General features: G+C 42.3%; 1 protein-coding gene across 21 annotated transcripts in view; it reads left to right on the top strand.

The window, feature by feature from the left end:
• The window catches only part of LOC110523975 (mitogen-activated protein kinase 10), an 89463-nt gene that overhangs the window by 47969 nt on the left and 21914 nt on the right, over positions 1–19580 (top strand). For 19 of the 21 annotated variants that reach the window (XM_021603180.3, XM_090235057.1, XM_090235065.1 and 16 more), the window contains one exon: positions 12182–12364. In XM_021603180.3, coding sequence (XP_021458855.2) covers positions 12182–12364 — 183 coding nt within the window. Of the gene's footprint in view, positions 1–9049; positions 9292–10761; positions 10933–12181; positions 12365–19580 lie in introns of those variants that run through there. The other 2 variants (XM_090235069.1, XM_036977722.2) reach the window with 2 other exon arrangements.

Below are 19580 nucleotides of genomic sequence, written 5' to 3'. Positions count from 1 at the left end.
ACAAACTGACTTGTTGGAAAGGTGGCATCCTATGACGGCGCCACGTTGAAAGTCACTGAGCTCTTCAGTAAGGCCATTCTACTGCCAATGTTTGTCTATGGAGATTGCATGGCGGTGTGCTCGATTTTATACACCTGTCAGCAACGGGTGTGGCTGAAATAGCCAAATCCACTCATTTGAAGGTGTGTCCACATACGTTTGTATATATAGGGTATGAACAGTTAGATTACGGAAGTTATTTGTATCACAAAAAATACATATTCAATGCATGCTGTGCACTCTTTCTACTGATACAACATTTAGAAAAATAAATACAGACAAATCTATTTATTTTTAGATTATTACTATGAGCTCTATTTTAACAAACATAATGCAATGGTACATCCTAGCGCAGAACAGTCTTATGACTAGGGTGGCTTGGAGTCTGACAATTTTTAGGGCCTTCTTCTGACACCGCCTGGTATAGAGATCCTGGATGGCAGGAAACTTGGCCCCAGTTATGTACTGGGCCGTACGCACTACCCTTTTAGTGCCTTGCGGTCAGAGGCCGAGCAGTTGACATACCAGGGAATGATGCAACCATGCTCTCGATGGTGCAGCTGGAGAACCTTTTTAAGATCTTAGGACCCATGCTAAATATTTTCAGTCTCCTGAATAGGTTTTGTCGTGCCCCCTTCACGACTGTCTTGATGTGCTTGGACCATGTTAGTTTGTTGGTGATGTGGACACCAAGGAACTTGAAACTCTCAACCTGCTCCACTATTCCCGCGATTTGACAGTTATGTCCAACAGATGAAAGTGGAAGATCCATTTTGTTAACAAAATTACAAAGGAAAAACAATAAATTACAAAGGAATGGAAAAACAATTAAAAAAAAACAATAAATTGCAAAGGAAAAACAATAATAACTTAATGTGCCTAAACAGATTCCCTACAGTCACTGACAACTTTCATTCAATGGGCATAAAGAGTCCAAACTTTTCACAGAAGCTGCATGGAAAAATATAATGTCCAATATAAAGAAAAAAATGTAATGTCTGTTGACTGTTTTGCTGCTGGTGATATTTTAATAAAACATTAGCATATAATCATTGATCACGCTACTCTGCTGGCAAAATCGATGCCATAACCAATTGAGTTACAGCTAAGAACAGGTTTTGGTATATCACCAGTAGCGCTGCTTGAAATTTGCACATTGGTGCACGTTTTTAAGGACACAACTAAATGATTTCCACCCCTCCCTCCTCAGCACAAGTAAGCTGATATAAGACAAGTAAATTACCAACCCTGGCGCCTGGCTTTGACAAGTCAAAATTGCCAAAGAGCGTGCGTTAATGGCAGCCGAAAATAGAGCCCTATGACTCTCAGACTCTCTGAAGGTGAATCGAATCAATACGTGGCCTGTACTCCTCTGTTAGGTACAATGGTTTCCACCTAGCTCTATTGTCTCTAACCAATCTTGCTACTGTACTGGCTGGCTTCATAACACCTCTAATAGCTCAAATAATATATTTAATAATAATATATCACCATTACCATAATTCACCATAAATTCAGTAACCCCTAAAAAAAATACATATTTTTTTTCTCCAAGTCCTGTTTATATAAATGATTTACTTGAAGTATGTGATGACAAAGCCATGGATCCATCATGGAATGACTAATTATATTTCTATGGGAATCCATCCTGTATTTAACCTCTTTTATTTCGGCACCCCTTTGGCAGAATGAGACATCCCTCACTCTGAATATTTATTGGAATATTTCTGGCGCCGTGTGCGTCTGCCTGGAGTGTGTTGTGGGGTCAGACACCGTACACCATGCCCCCCAGGTTACATATCCCAGCATGGCAGGGATGGCCCCCTGGAGCTAATGGGAGAGCAACATGCATGCCGATAATTAGCAATAATTAGCATTCTAGCTTTGATGGTGTGTGCGTGTGTGTGTGTGTATGTGCGTGCGTGCATCTATCAGGACAAAACAAGGATATTTGGTGGCTCTTAGACAATCAGTCATAAGTAATAATCAATCATAAGTATTAATTTATTCACCAACAGTTAATTGAGTTGAGCCCCTTCAGAAACCTGTATTCATGCTGAAATCCAGAATGCACTATAAGGGCCAATATGTCATCATCCTAACATGATAGTCAATGCCAATCAAGACGCCAGCAGAGTGAAATCTGGAAGTTACAAGAACCTACAGTCCTCTTCTGCATGATTTGTGCTTTAAGAAAATCCCTGCAAGGACAGTGTGGCGTTACTCACATACTCTTGCTAGATCAGTGGTCACCAACCTCTTCTGAGTCAAGATCACTTTCACAGTCAAAAAGCAAGATCTATTGCTCAGACTATTTTTTACATGATTACATTTTTTAACATTAACCTAATAAAAACAGCTCTTTAGGAATGAGGTTTGTGCAATAGGCCGAATATATTATCATAGCATATTGGTTATATGCCTGGCCTGCCAATATTGTTTCCCCCGACAATAATATATTTCAAAACTAAAGCTTTGATAACAAAATAGATCAGTTGGTGTAGCAATTGCGAGGCACAGCTGAGCATAAACTGGAACTAAAAATGTAAAAAACAAGCTCAAATCATGACGTCAGTGGTCTTCAGGTCAAGAAAGTCTGCGCTTCAGAAAGATGAATTTCTGACTTTGAATTCCGAGTTGGATGATCGTTCGAAAACATAATTCCCAGTTCCCAGTTGTCTTAAACGCTCTGAAGGCCGATGTCGGAGATTTCCCAGTTCCCAGTTGTTTTGAACACGGCATTAGTCTCAGAAAAGGGAGAGAGAGAGCAGCAGAGTGTCCACCTCTAATGGTCCCTGCTCTCTCCTTCCTTTCCTCTGGTGAGACTGACCAGACAGAGGGGACACCGTCTTCCACCTGGAGAAAATCGAGTTGCAGCGCATCCGCATCTGCCTCATGCAAAAATTAATGTTGTTCCTATGACCAGAGAAAGTAAAATATTAATCGATATTAAAATAGACAAGACGAGCTGCTAATAATAAAAATGCACGGCTATCGATACACTTGGCTACTCATTCATTGCAGCGCGAGCGGAAGTAGGGAGAAGCGTGTTTTATGTTTGTAATAATGATGAATAAAAACAGTGTTCACGAGAGCACATGATGCGGCGGAGCTGAGCAGACGTTGACAAACCGAGCTCTTAAAAGTTATTCTATTTTTACCTAAATAACAACGTTGAAACAATATTCTAACATCGGCTGATAAATTGTCAAGTACTTACCTTCCCAAAGAGCCATGGACCTCCGACCGAGAGGCAGCTAGCAAGATTAGCATTAGCCCTCATAACTCAGACAACAGTTCCAGACTCTTGCTCCCAACAGCCTCTTGCGAGCCTGCCGACATGCTGGCTACTCTCCTCCGGGAAATTCAGGATGGTAACAAAGGTCTTTCTATGAAAATTGATAAGAAATCGGCTGAACTCCATTCTTCCATTGACGACCTGAAATCCTCCACGAATGATCTCCTTTTGAGAACGACTGAGGCAGAGTTGCGCATTAGCACAGTTGAAGATACCGACATGACCAAGTCTTGATACAACTGCAAAAGGACAATGCCTACCTCAAAAACGAGGTAGATCAGATGGAGAACCAGAGTAGACGTAGTAATATCCGTGTGGTGGGATTGAAAGAGGACAGCGAGGGCCGTGACCCGGTCCGTTTCTTCTCTCAATGGATCCCGGAGGTCCTAGGCATAATCAACTTCACCAAGCCGCTGGAAATTGAATGCGCCCACAGAACATCAGTGCCGAAACCCCGGCCAGATGAGCCCCCACGGGCCGTCCTGATCAGGTTCTTCCGTTTCCAAGACAGAGAGAAGATACTGCAACTCGCAAGAGCCAAAGGGGACATCACCATCGATGGAAAGAGGGTCAGCCTTTTCCCAGATATGAGCGCGGATCTCGCCAGACGTCACAAGCAGTTCAGACCTGCCGCCAGCACTGAAGGAGAAGAACATCACAGTTCTCAGTATCTCAGTATAAAAGCCTAAGCCATCTCTTCAACACACCGGGAGAAGTGCACACTTTTTTCAAAGAACTGAACGACGTCTGAGCCAGGACGGTCTCTCTGGGGGATAAAATGCAGTTTGTTTGTTTTCTCTTAACGGCATTTTCAACTAACCGTATCTTTCCGGGGTGAGTTCTATTACATTTACAGGAGAGTATATTTTGGTTTAGTCCATATCCACTGGGCGAAGCAAATAAGTGGGCTTAGGCCCACTGCTTTCCCCCTCATTTATGTTAATCTTTCGAAAAGAGACTCAAGCGGCCCTTTCCGTGGGCAGTAAATAATCAGCCATAAATATCTATTCACAACGTTTGTTTTCAACTTAGAGAGCTCGCAGGTTTTAGTTTACGCCAAGGTTTAGCTAGTAAGAGCAAGATGGAAAGCAAGCAGCAACGTATCTCTACAAGTGTATTCATGTTTGATTGTTGGGATTGTTGTTTTAATCTGACAATCGGGGTGGGTGGGATTTTTATTGTTTTTTCTTCCTTTTTTCTATGTTTATTGTTTCCTTCCTAAAGAGACACATAGGTCACTTCTGTGTTCAAACCAAAGTTTAAACAAAGCATTTCCTAATTATCTACATATGATAGATTTCCATTCAGTTAGATATTTGAAACCCAATTTATGCTTAATCCACTAAAATATGTCACATTCAACGTAAAAGGTCTTAACAGCCCGATTAAAAGGAAAATAATCTATACATACCTTAAGAAATTAAAGGCTGACATTGTATTTTTACAAGAAACACATCTTACAGCCAGTGAACACAGGCAATTGAAGAGGGAATGGGTAGGACAAGTTTTTGCATCCTCTTTTAACTCCAAAGCAAGAGGAACTGCGATTTTGATAAGTAGACACATCCCCTTCTGCGTCAACATCCCTCTGGCAGGTTTGTTTTGGTGCAGGGGCATATGTTTTCAGTGTCTTGGACCCTATTGAATATTTATGCTCCTAACTTCGATGACCATATGTTTATTCAGAATGTCTTCATTCAGGTCACTCAAGCATCACCAGGATAGCTACTAGTTGGAGGAGATTTTATTTTTGTTTAGATACAGTTCTTGATAGGTCCTCTGATAAACCCTCACTTATTACCAAAGCCGGCAAGCTCACCATGTCATTCATGAAAGATCTCAATTTACTAGAGATCTGTAGACAGTTGCACACACAGGATAGGGACTACTCTTTTTATTCACACCCACACAAGACACACACACGCATGGATAACTTTTTACTTTCGACACAACTGTTTCATAGAGTGTTAGATGTTGAGTATCTCCCCAGATTGCTTAGTGACCATTCTCCTCTGGTATTATCAATCTTCATTCCTACCAAGGTAAATGGAGCATATAGATGGAGACTAAATTCTACACTCCTAAAGCAACCTGAATTTTGTGCATTCATCAAAGAGCAGATCAAAGTATTGGCATGGCAACTGAAAGAAGAGGAAAGTAAGACGACAATTAATGCTATAGAAACTCTTACTAATGAGATATCTTTTGACCCTACTGAAATTAATAATACTTTTAAGAAATACTATGAAGACCTCTACACTTCCCAATCAAGCGATGATCTATCAGAGATCGACTCCTTTCTCTCCTCTCTCAACCTCCCATGCCTGTCAGGGGAAGACAGCGAGCGCCTGAGTGAACACTTCTCAGTTCCTGAATTGTTGGAGGCCATTAAATCCTTACCTTCTAATAAATCTTCTGGGGAGGATGGCTTCCCTCCAGAGTTCTATAAAGAATTTAGGGAGCTGTTGGTCCCCTACCTTATGGAGGTACTTAAAAAAGCCAGGGAAGACAACTGCTTTCCAGAGTCTTTCTCTCAAGCAGTGATTACTGTAATCCACAAGAAAGAGAAAAACCCGCTAGAGTGCGCCTCCTATAGACCAATCTCTCTCCTTAACACAGATTGTAAACTGGTCACCAGATGCTATCTAAGAGACTGGAGTCATGTCTTTCCCTGTTGGTCAACCCAGATCAGACTGGCTTCATAATTAATAGATTGTCCTCCAATAATCTCAGAAGGTTCTTTGATATAATTCACTTTGCTAACAAAAACAAAATACCTAGTGTCGCAGTCTCCCTCGACGCTGAAAAGGCCTTTGATAGGGTTGAATGGCCATACCTCTTTCGCGTCTTGGAAAAGTTTGGTTTAGGTACCGTGTTTGTAAATTTGATAAAATCACTCTACAAATCTCCTAAAGCTAGGATTGCTACCAATGGGATTACTTCCTCCTCTTTCCCTCTTTATAGGGGGAACAGACAAGGTTGCCCAATTAGCCCCCACCTCTTTGCCCTCGCCGTTGGCTGAGGCTATTAGAACGTGCCCTGACATACATGGCTTTGAGGTGGGCCCCCATACCTATAAAGTATCACTCTTTGCGGACGACCTTATCTTATTTATAACAAACCCAGAACACTCCCTCTCTCACTTGCAGTGTTATAGTTCTTTCTCTGGATATAAGGTCAATTTTGATAAAAGTGAAATCTTACCGTTGTCTGTCTTTGACCATCATACCATCAAGCACAAGTTTCCTTTTAGATGGTCGCCTATGGGCTTCACATATTTGGGCATTATGGTGGATGGTAATCTGAACAACCTCTATAAACTCAATCTGGCCAGTTTGTTGCAAAAGGTGGAGGGTGACCTTTGTAAATGGATGGACCTACCTCTCACTCTACTGGGTAGAATCAATGTAATTAAAATGAATGTCCTGCCCAGATTTCTATATCTGTTTCAATCTCTCCCTATCCCTGTTCCCGCAGCATTTTTCCCTCTCTCGACAAGCTGACCAGATGGTTTATCTGGCACGGCAAAACTCCTAGGGTTGGCCTGGATAAACTGACCCTTGATTACAGTCATAGGGGAGACGCTAGCGTCTCAACTGGCCAATTTCCAGGCGAAATGCAGAGCGCCAGATTCAAATAAAATGCTATAAAATTCAAACTTTCATTAAATCAGACATGTAAGATACTCAATTAAAGCTACACTCGTTGTGAATCCAGCCAACATGTCAGATTTTAAAAATGCCTTTCGGCGAAAGCATATGACGCTATTATCTGATAGCCTGCAGCCATCCTCACCAGCAGTAAACAAAGGGGCTAGCGTAGCAGGCGCTACACAAAACGCTGAAATAAAATATAAAATATGCATTACCTTTGACAAGCTTCTTTTGTTGGCACTCCAATATGTCCCATAAACATCACAATTGGTCCTTTTGTACGATTAATTCCGTCCATATATATCGAAAATGTAAATTTTATAAAGCGAGTTTGAGCCATAAAAAAACAGCTTAGAAAAACGCACGTCTTGTGCAACTCACAAATGTATCCCCTGTTCCGAGTTGGCCTACTTCCTGTTAAGACAAAGAAATAACCTCAGCCATATTTCAAACACTGGCGACATCGTGTGGAAGCGGTAGGAACTGAAAGTATGTTCCTATTAAATTTCCAATGGCAAAGACAATTTAGGGAAGAGAGATGGGGGAAAAAAAATAAAATAATTCTGAACAGTTAGCCCTCGGGTTTTTGCCTGCTACATAAGTTATGTTATACTCACAGACATGATTCAAACAGTTTTAGAAACTTCAGAGTGTTTTCTATCCAAATCTATGAATAATATGCATATCTTATATTCTTGGCATGATTAGCAGGAAGTTGAAATTGGGCACGCTATTTATCCAAATGTGAAAAATCTGCCCCCTAGCTTTAAGAGGTTTTAAACCTCCCCAATTTTAGAATGTACTACTGGGCTGCACAGTCTAGGTTTCTGGCTCAGAGTTTTGACAATGGTCCCTCTCCCTCATGGTTGAGCATTGAAAAGCTTGAGGTAATTGATGACACTGGGGCAGAATTGTTTAACAAATGGGACAGAAATTAAATAAAAACCATCACAGACAACCCTTTAATCATACATTCTGTCCTGGCATGGTGCAAACTGCATGAGCTGTTCGGACGAGGGGGATTTCTTTCCCCTAAAACCCCTTTATGGAACAATAGATTGATTCCTATGTTTTTCCAGAATAGTAACTTTAGACAATGGTCTGATAAGGGGGATTACTCTTCTGGAACATTGTTACGAGGAGGGAGTTCTTATGTCTTTTGATCAGCTGAAACAGAAATACCACTTGCCTAACAGGGACTTCTTGAGCTACCTACAACTACGAAACTTTATTAGGGTGACTCTCAAGGGGCAATGGAACCTACCTAAGATGTCACCTATTGAACAACTCTGCCACGCAGACGAACCAATGTTCAAGACAATTTCCTGTGTATATGATGCTCTTATGTCAGGACTAAGACTGCCTGAGCTAGATAAACCCCAACTTAGATGGGAAAAAGATCTGGGTATTAATCTTGATGAGGGACTATGGAGTGACCTATGCAGGGATGGTGTTACATCCACATTGAACTCCAGATACAGACTGATCCAGTTTAATTTCCTCCATCAGCTCTATATCACCCCATCTAGACTGCACAAGTTCAACCCAGATATCTCCTCCCTATGTTTTAGATGTGGCTCAGATGAAGGAACATTCCTCCATTCCACTTGGCAGTGTTCAAAACTACACGGTTTCTGGCAGGGGGTATGCAATACCATATCCTCAATTCATGGGTTTGCATTCCCTTTAGACCTGGAGGTCTGTCTACTGGGCAACTTTACTAACACCAATCTTAGGCAAAGCCATACTATAAAGCTAACAGAAATATTGCTCTGGCTATCACCAGGTAGCCAGAGTTGGTCTTTTAAGACAAATGAAATGGTCCCAAATGTGAACACCTCGCCTACCCAGTTCGCAACGCTTCTGAATCAGGAACATCTACCGCCAACAGTGCAAAACACGAATAAATAAAAAAATGTATCATTTGGTGATCGACTAGGAATGTCTCGACTAGGACTAGGAATGACTCGACTAGGAATGTCTCGCGATCGACCGGTTGGTGACCACCGCTAGATAATAACTGACAAAGACAGCAGTGTCTTAACAGCCATTGTTGTGGTAAACAAAACATAACATGTTTGCAATTACATGACAGACAGGACTCACAATGACGTGGAATTTTTGCATGTCTGCGCGCAGTGTGTGGTTGATGGAGTTTGTGTGACGATGTGTCATGTATGTACCTGCATGTATGCTGGGTGACTGGTATGGGACTGTGTCTGGCTGCAGTGGACATGTGGTCTGTGGGCTGCATCTTTGGAGAGGTGATAAGAGGAACAGTGCTGTTCCCAGGCACCGACCGTATCCTTGTCTCCTTCTGGTACTGTCATCAACACTATACTGTACACTGCTAGAAGAACCAAATACTGTATAGGGTTAAATGGCTAGCGTCATACATGGCCCTTAAAGCAGTTCTATATAGAACATTTTGAGAGGTATCCTTGCCTCTATCTGTAGACTGTAACTCGTATCAATACATCGACACATTGGCTGTGCTCCTAGTTTACCACAGCTAACTAGCTAGTGATTTCACATTGGCTACACGTACATACTTCTGGCCTTCTTCTAGCCTTTACAATATATCAGGTCTGTCATCGAGATGAGCAGTTTGAACACCATCATAAAATCTGAACATTTAGAAAATAGCCTAAATTCATGATGAGGGATACTCATATGTATAAAAAACAATACTTTATTTTTAATTCAACACAAATTAACATATTTATCTATATGGAACTTTTATGGAACAATTTTTTAAATCAAATTAGACAGCTTAACATCCATGTAGAATCATTTTAAGGAATGAAAGCCAAGGCTCCTCTCACTGCATTGTGTAGATTGGACTCCTTTTCCTGCATTGTGTAGATGTGATTGCCAAAGTATGATGTAGACAAAGAGGAAATGAAAGCGGCGTTCCAGCAGGATACGGTCATGTGTTTCTGTTTATCCTGGCTTGCTGGCACTCTCTTTGAACTGGCACCCACCTGTGGGAGATGGAGAGAAAAATGACATAGACCCCCTCAGCCTGGCCACCCTCACACACAAACACACACACCATCCGTTCCCCCTCTATTCCTATCCCAAAATAGTGCTGATAATTCAAATAAAGTTTCAAGTTGATTTGCCATTTGTAATAAATTACATGGAAATCGAGCTCTCCCAATAAAAACATCATTAAAAACAGCAAATCACACCAATTGGCATTTGGAACTTTGTACAGTACCAGTACAATAATCTGCATATTCATAAAGCAATGGTTATAAATTAGAGAGAGAACTAGGAGCTGTTTCAATCTGCTATCTGCTAGTTTTAAAACCCACATTAAACACAAATGTGCTTACAACGTATTTAACCCAGCATTAGGAAACAGTTTAAATAATTTAAAGGGCTAGGAAACCAAAGAGGAAATCATTCCCACCAGTGAAGTGTTGGCTCCGCTCACTAGCACTGTGACGATGTCCCGAATGGCACCCGATTCCCTATATTCTCACGCCTGCTCCCGCTTCCCCTCGGGCACTAGGCTGCCCGAGGGGAAGGCACATCTGCGCTCATTGTGCATTAGGCACATCTGCGCTCATTGGACTCACCTGGACTCCTTCACGTTGTTGATTGACCCCTCTATACATGTCTGTTCCTCAGTTTTGTTCCACGTGTCAGCGTTATTGTCGTAATGTCGATTTTGTTCCCCCCCGTCCAGACTCTGTTCTTGTAATGTTTGATGTCCATTTTCTATTAAATGTTCACTCCCTGTACCTGCTTCTTTGTCTCCAGCGTCTGTCCTTATAGAATGCTGACACCACTATTTGATGCAAAGCATTGTTTTTTGTTTTTGGTGGTGATGCCGGGTCTGGGTGCTGCCGCTGATGGAACCGGGGGTGCCTCAGCTGGCTCGTCAGGCTTCCACACCTTAGCTGGCTCGAGAGGTTTCCTTTCCTCGGTTGGCTCGGCAGGCTCCCATCCCACGTCATGCCTCAGCCAGCTTTTCAGGCTTCTACGCCTCAGCCGGCTTGTCCAGCGCCCATGCCTCAGCTGGCCCGTCAGGCTCGCCCAGGTGGGTGTCACACCTGCTCACACTTCCCCTCACCAGGCTGCCCTCCATTACGCACACCTTTCACCATCAGTAAGCGCATCTGTGCTCATTGGACTCACCTGGACTCATTCACGTTGTTGATTGCTCCCTCTATATCTGTCTGTTCCTCAGTTTTGTTCTCTGTGTCAGCATTATTGTCGTAATGTTATTTTGTTCACCCTGTCCAGACACTGTTCTTGTTTTGTTTGAAGTCCGTTTTCCATTAAATGTTCATTCTCTGTACCTGCTTCTCGTCTCCAGCGTGTGTCCTTACATATATAGGGGCCCTGGTCAAAAGTAGTGCACTATATAGGGAATAGGCTGCCATTTGGAACCCCTTTAAGGCTATGGGAAATGGGGAGGGCTATAACGTAATAACAAAAGCTTTAGTATTAATAGGGTCTTTCTTATAGCAGACTAAAGCAGTGGAATTACCATTGCAGATGAGATGAGGAGAGGGGGGTGAAGTCTCTGACCAATAGTACATTCAGACAGGACTCTCTATACATTGTTCTGACACGTACATCTGGAGAGTTTTGCGTCAGTATAGATATTATACTGAGGTACTATACTAGTGTTATTGTCGACAATGTAAATATTTTATTATCTATTTAATTTGTTTATTTGTCAGGGACCATACACAACACATATTGCACAATTGGCAAACTCCATTCCATTGGAAATCCCTCCCTACAAGTTGACACCTTTTTGCAGTGATTCATAGGATTTACAAGGACTTGTTCGTTTGTGAACCCACTCACAGTCCATACCGCAACTGCACAATGTTGATCAACATCTGTTGGACTGTCAGAATAGGAAGAAATCTGTTTGTTTACTATGATTGAACTAATTAAATATGGAAGAGAGAACTTGTTTAAGAAATGGCAGATTATAGAAAAGTTGTCTGTTACTGTTACACTTTGCTCATGTCCCTCCATTTAGTGGTATGTCCCAATGTGGCTCTTACGCATCTGCTTGTAGGACTATTGTAGGCCTATGCAATTGTCCCCTTCAATTGGTTAGTGCTATATATTAAAGCCTATATGTTTTTTATTTGAGACAGCCAGAGTGCTGTCCTGTCCAGGTTTGTTGTGTGTTTTTCTTAACCCCACCCCCTATCAGATATCGACCAATGGAATAAAGTGATTGAGCAGCTGGGCACACCCTCACCAGAGTTTATGAAGAAGCTGCAGCCCACTGTCCGTAACTATGTAGAGAACAGACCCAAATACGCAGGCCTCACCTTTCCCAAGCTCTTCCCCGACTGCCTCTTCCCTGCAGACTCAGAGCACAACAAACTCAAAGGTAAGTGAGACAATAAAGTATTCTATAGCCTAATAATTCTGGTATTTCTCATTCTATGCTTACAACCCTTAGAGAATGTGTGTGGAGGTTGTGTAGTTTGAGGCAATGTGGCTCGCGAGGTGCCAGCCTAATTTAAGTAATATAGCTTCACTTAAATTGGTTAGATGAATTCAGGCAAATCTCCTGCTTTTGATGTTATACCAATTGATTTTTAAAATTTTAAAATTATTTTTTTACAGAAATTAAATTAACTTTTCTCGCCTGCTTACATTTTTCATTTCAACGGGTAACTATCAACCACCCAAAGAGGTGGGATGATTACATTACTATTGTAGCAGGAGGCAAATGGTCAATATAAAAGCCATGTACACCTCAAAAACTGGAGACCACTCACTTTATTGTGCTTGAAACCAAAATGTCCTTATATGCAGATGATGGAACATTTTATTTGATTTAAAAATGATATCATTGACAGTAAGGGTAATTTTAATATCAAGCACTGTGCACAATGTATAGGAATAGGCAGTTTATTAGGTACAACCATCTGGTACCGGGTCGTACCCCCCAGAACAGCCTGAGTTATTTGAGGCATGGATTCTACAGTGCGTCGAAAACGTTCCACAGGAATGTTGGTTCATGTTGACGCAATTACATCATGCAGTTGTTGCAGATTGGACCACGGTACATTCATGCTGAAAACAGCCCATTTCGATGCTCTATGGTCAGCAACAATGTTTTGATCAGCAACAATGTTCAAATACACTGTGGCATTCAATTGTTGCTCACTTGGTATCAAGGGACCTAACGTGTTCCAGACAAACAGTCCCTAAACCACCGCCACCAGTCTATACCGTTGACACCAGGCAGGTTGGGTCCATGGACTCATGCTGTTTATGCCAAATCCCGACACTGTCATCAGCATGATGCCACAGGAAATGGGACTCAGACCAGGCAATGTTTTTCCACTCCTCAATTGTCCAGTGTTGGTGATCGCATGCCCACTGGAGCCGCTTCTTCTTGTTTTTAAATTCTAGGAGTAGATCGACGAGTTTTGCATTCCGCGATGCAGTTCTACACACCACTGTTGTACTGCGCTGTTATTTGTCTGTATGTGACCCGCTTGTTAGCTTGTACGATTCTTGCCATTCTCCTTCGACCTCTCTAACCAACAAGATGTTTTTGCCCACCATCCGTCTTGCCCACCATCCACATCAAGATGTGTTTGCTCACCATTTTGTTTGTCGCACCATCCTCTGTAAACCCTATTTGCTGTTGTGTGTGAAAAGGCCAGGAGGAAGTTTCTGAGATTTTGGATCCGGCGTGCCTGGCACTGACGATCATACCACGCTCAGTCGCTTAGGTCACTCGTTTTGCCCATTTTAACATTCAATCGAACATTAACTGTGAACGGGGTGGTTTACCTAATAAACTGTCAACTGAGTGTATGTACAAATTATAATAACAATCAGTTACTGGCAGCAATTTCAACAGAATGGGGGAAAAAGTTAAGGGAAAGAAAAGAGAAACTGTTTGTTTGTAGACCTCATATTAAATCTCACAGATGGGAAACTATAGTTAAAATCAATGAAGCCATACCATTTTCATTTTGGTTGCCTTGACACACAAATTCCACTCTTTCTAGGAAGAGCTGTTTGATACTCCCATCCCTTGAAAACAACAGGTTTTTGGTTTTATTATAAAACAACATTACACTCCATCTTCAGTTGAAGATATTGTAAAAATATCTGGCTACTAACAAGATGATGATGCATCAAAGAATCCCATTTGTGCCATTTTAGTGGTGTGGAGGATTTGATACAAATCTGGTATTGCCCCATAACTTTATTCCTTTTTTTTTACATTAACATTTGTTTTGTTTGTAATTTTACCCCCTTTTTCTTCCCAATTTTGTGATATCCAATTGCGATCCTTTTACAATCGAGCCATGCGTCCTCCAAAACATGACCCGCCAAGCTGCGCTGCTCCTTAACACCCGCTCGCTTAACCTGGAAGCCAGCTGCACCAATGTGTCAGAGGAAACACTGTTCAACTGACGATTGAGGTCAGCTTGCAGGTCCCCGGCCCGCCACAAGGAGACGCTAGAGCGCGCTAAGCCAAACCCCGGCCAAACCCTCCCCTAATCCCGGACGACACTGGGCCAATCGTGCGCCCCCCTATGGGTCTCCCGGTCACGTCCGGATCAAACTCCAGGCTGTAGTGACACCACAACACTGCGATGCAGTGCCTAAGACCGCTGTGCCACTCGGGAGGCCCATAATTGCTAACTTTTGGGTAAAAGTAAAACAGTGGTTACTCCCTGTTCTAAACAATTTTGTTATATCGCCACCAACAGTTATATTGGGTGACTTAATGGATAGAAGCAACATGATATACCATCTCTTAATTCTGCTGGGGAAAGCTTTCCTTTTTTAAACTTCAAAATAACTGTCAAACACTTTTATACACTAGAAGGATTCATTTCAAAAGAAACTGGGAGGTCACAAGATTTTACTGATAAGTAAAATTTCATAGATTTCATACTGATTTCATAGACAAAGGAAATGTGCTCCTGATCGACAGTTATATTATATATAATATTATAATTATATTATATATAATATTATTATTTTTGTATTATAATTTTTTATATTATGTGCTTTTGTAGTTTGAGTAATTGCTTGTTTGTTCACCACATTGAGGTTTTGTGCTGAAGAGGATGTGGTGTTCTTCGGTAGGTGTGGAGGGTAGTCTGGTGGTCATGTCAATGGTATTACATGCCAATGATTGAAAAAAATTAGGGACAGAAATACCAAAAAATGAAGAAGAAAAAATTATATATAAAAAATACTTCTCTTTGCAAAAAAATACATTTTTAAAATATTTGGAATAAAAAATAAACATTTTAAATAATACAAATAGTTTAGTCCCACAAATGTAAAATCATTTAAGAGGAAGATGTTTTAAACCAAGACGTAATGCACTACATTTCCCTCTACATTTCTTGAGAAATAAATCTTAAAAAAAAATATTCCCAGTAAGTATTCCTACATTAGGCTACCAGAGAATATCCTAGAAGGATATATCAAAGGAAGACAGATTCCCTAAATACAGTATAATTAAATCTGCTGCTCTGGTGTGTTGTTGTTGCCTGGTGCTGCTGCTAATGTTGTATGTTTGGGAAGGAAATTCACAGGAATCACTCTATATTCCTCCTGCTGCCTGCTGCCTGCCTGATCTCTGCAGATACATGGCACAGGAAAGGGGCGATAAGAGGAATCCCCCACTGAGTCATAGAGGCTGTAATGGACACTGTCACAGCCAGAGACACAGTAGAGATGTAAGGAAGCGTAAGAGTTAGAGCGATTTGTATTTGAGAGGGAGTGTGTTAGACACTGTTTTAGAGCTACTGTGTTACAAAAATTATGGTAAACAATTTTTACACTACTTAGCCGAGCTGGCCTGGTTACGCATCCACCATAGACAAAATTAAAATAACATATCTGAGCCAACACATTACGGTTCAGGTCAGCATGAAAGTGTGAAAAGAGCATTCTGTACGTAGCGGTCAGTGGAGGCTGAATTTACCAAGTAGCTCCAAGTCTGAGAATTAGTTTATTACAGAGAATTAAATGATGTTAGTTAGGGAACCAATAAACCTACTGAAGCCGTTCATGTTTGAGCCAATCGTGCCCCAGAACAAATACTTAATTCTCGTAGTAGTAACAACACAGATATGCCGCCTGAAACACCTCAGCTAGAGGGTCTGCGTAACCAAACACAAACAGGTGTGAGTGGGGATGCTGCCAGATAATGGCTAGAGTAGGAGTGTGTGTGTTGTGCTGTATCGCCACCATTTCTCTACAAAATCCCAGCAGAAGGTGGCTGTATTACATCCAGTCAGAGGTTCCTGTAAGTCTGTCTGGATGGCAATGTATTTATTGGACGTGTCACTAATTCTTATGAAGGACTTCCTCGCAGAAGAGGTTACTCAACCAGTCAGCCGCCGATATGCCAGTTAAATAATTGGTGAAACGTTGCTTGGTTATAAATTGTTTAAGGTTAATATCAGTAGTGGATAGGTGCTCATTATATACAATCAGTATCCTATAATGATGTTTATCCCCAGCGCTGTTCAGCGCGATGGTATGACATTTACCTTTTAGATTAGACGACCGGAGTTCGAATTGCAGACAGCATCATGATTCATGAAATCTCATTCTAACCAATAATGGGGCGTGCTCCATTACACATTGTGATTTAGTTTCGGTATCAGGCTAACATTTCTAATGATTTTGTTTGCAGAGCATACAGGCTATCAGTTTATTGCCAGTTCACCCTATGGGCACAAGGGATAATTGGATGAGGTGAGAGAGAATACAGAAGACGGCCCGCAGTATACAGTAGATGGCACCCTATGTCCGGAATACAGTAGACGGCACCCTATGTCCGGATAACGTGTGCATGCCCAAATATGCTCAGGACATCCGGTCAGGACATCCTGGCGGGAAGTTATCACTTGGTTATGCCCATATAAGTGCATCCTGTTGTCACGCGTTAGAGTGTGTGTTAATTTATGCATATATTGCATCTATTCCTTTGAAGTTGTCATGATGATATATGTGTAGGGACCTCGTTGAACTGGGGGGGGGGGGGGGGGGTTTGAATCATTTCAAAGAGGATGGCCCCACACCCTATTTTATTGCCCTTAGGGCTGTTGTCTATGAAGCAGGAATGTCCTGGGTGTATTGTGTTGGGGGAAGACGCATTATAAACAAGACCCAGAACAACACAAGTGACCATGATAAACCACTAAAGAAATTAAACATGGATTTTGTGATCAGCGGCAAAGCAGTGATGACCGTAACAACGGAAGCAGGACCGCGGTTGAAACATAGAGAAAGGTCTGCGTATAAAGCAACAATATACGATGCGCCAAAAAAGCGGTTTCTAAATGTGTATAGAACCCAAATACCGCCTGCAACGTCGCTGAAAGATCAAGTGATGATGTCTAATGGACAGCAATGGGGTTATCAGTTTGATTACCATGCCTGTAGAGTGAAACTCTATACCGTAGCCGAAGGAGAAGAAAATACAGACCAGACTTTAGGAGTGGACTACGGGCTTGAAGACTGGCAGGTTTTTCGCAAGGTCGTGTGTCCCAAACTGAGAGTTATCACAAAGGGGTATAGCGTGTTCACGGGGTACCAGACCCGTTGGGAAGGTGCCCCTGACTCCTCAGAGAGAGTATTTCACAGGGTGAAAATACAAAGAAAGATTGGACTTCCATGTGGGTGCGTGGAGATCTATATCAGCAACGAGGAAGTCCGCAACCAAAATATTTGTGATGGTGGCCTGACTGGGGATTTTAGGTTGTGCGTGCTTATTCCTTTTAAAAGTTGGGAACTAATAGAATTGAAAATGTTAGTTGATGGACGCTCTTTGTACGGAGCCAACAGCGGCAGAGCATTGTTGGGCTAAGGGAGTGCATAATATATACGAATCCTGAGGATTTAGATTCAAAGGAATCCCAAGAAGGGACATCCTCAGAAGGGTCAGCCCCCGAAGAAAACTAAGTATGTGGCTGCGTTAACCACGCCCTGATACCAAAGGACTGGTTCAACAATAAAAGGAGTGCCCATAAATCCTCCGGTTCTTCATTTCAGCATATACCATGGATATTCATACAACATACCACAACTCCAATACGTCATGGGTGCCAGACCCTAAGGACTCTATGCCTCGCAGCACACCATTCTACTCCCCCCTGACAAGACCCCTGACACACCCTACATGTACACAGCCTGAGGATGTGTTTGATGGGGTGGTCAATACTATTTTTGTGGACACCATCAAGGCCTCTGTAGCCACACTTTTAGATGTGGTGATTGGAGAGTATTGAAGAGAAAAATGCATAGGTTGTGAGATCAATCACCCCAGCCAGCGCCGTCATCAGTGTTTATACGAGCCCCACCACCCAGGTGGTGCAGTGGTCTAGGGCACTGCATTGCAGTGCTAGTTGTGCCACCAGAGACCCTGGATTCGCGCCCAGGCTCTGTCGCAGCCGGCCGCGACTGGGAGGTCCGTGGGGCGACGCACAATTGGCCATTGGGAGGTTGGCCATTGTGCGTCACCCAACGGACCTCCCAGTCGTGGCGTTCTGCGACAGAGCCTGGGCGCGAACCCGGGTTTGGCCGGTAGGGATATCCTTGTCTCATCGTGCACCAGCGACTCCTGTGGCAGGCCGGGCGCAGTGCACGCTAACCAAGGTCGCCAGGTGTTTCCTCCAACACATTGGTGCGGCTGGCTTCCGGGTTGGATGTGCGCTGTGTTAAGAAGCAGTGCGGCTTGGTTGGGTTGTGTTTCAGAGGATGCATAACTTTCGACCTTAGTAACTACTAATAATTGGATACTACGAAATTGGGGGTAAAAAAAATAAATAAATAAAAATAAAGGAATGGTAACTACACTGGGCAGCTAGTTGGCATAATCAAAGTAGACTATAATATATGCCATTTAGCAGATGCCTGTATCCAAAGCGAACTGGGTACAGTATAGTCCTTGCATCTATAGCTCTGTCTATGAATTTGAAAGTGGTTTAATTTCTCCAGCCCCATCCCTCAGCTTTTTACCGAAAGAGGAGCAGGGAGACACTGTGTAATTGTTTCTACTGCTGATTGCCATTTAAGAAGTTAAGATGCAAATTAAATAGATACCAAAATATGTTACATATACTAAAAACATGTCCCATTACTCAGACAGCATCCAGCACAGCAAACAATCAATCACTCAAATGTATTTTACAAAAGCCCTTTTTACATCAAAATAATAAATGTCAATTGGCTTTTCATAGCTGAGTATTCACAGGTTGAGAGAGAGAACCGAAACAGCAGAACTGGGACAAGGTAGCACATCCGTTGATGTGGAAAAACAATTCCACTCCGATGTGTATTTTTGAATTCGCTCTGAGTTCTGGTCTTCACTGATCTCACTCTCCGTCAGCTCCATCTGTGGCCGATAGGGGCAGGACTCGGTTGTATACTGATGGTCTTGAGCGCAATCCTTCTGGGCTCCAAGCTCTTTAGTGATGGTGGACCTCTTCTCCACCGCAGCACAGGAACACTCTGGCACCTAGGGGTCAGTTTGGCATGCTGTACTAACCTGCACAGTCTCCTCCAGGATGAAAACATTTTCAAGGAAGAAGATGTCATCCTAAGAC

The sequence above is a fragment of the Oncorhynchus mykiss genome, chromosome 5, assembly GCF_057628025.1.
Source record: "Oncorhynchus mykiss isolate SJ-2025 chromosome 5, ASM5762802v1, whole genome shotgun sequence".
NCBI classification, from domain to species: Eukaryota; Metazoa; Chordata; class Actinopteri; order Salmoniformes; family Salmonidae; genus Oncorhynchus; species Oncorhynchus mykiss.
The sequence above is the reverse complement of the archived record's forward strand: the minus strand, read 5'-3'. Positions and strand labels throughout refer to the sequence as shown.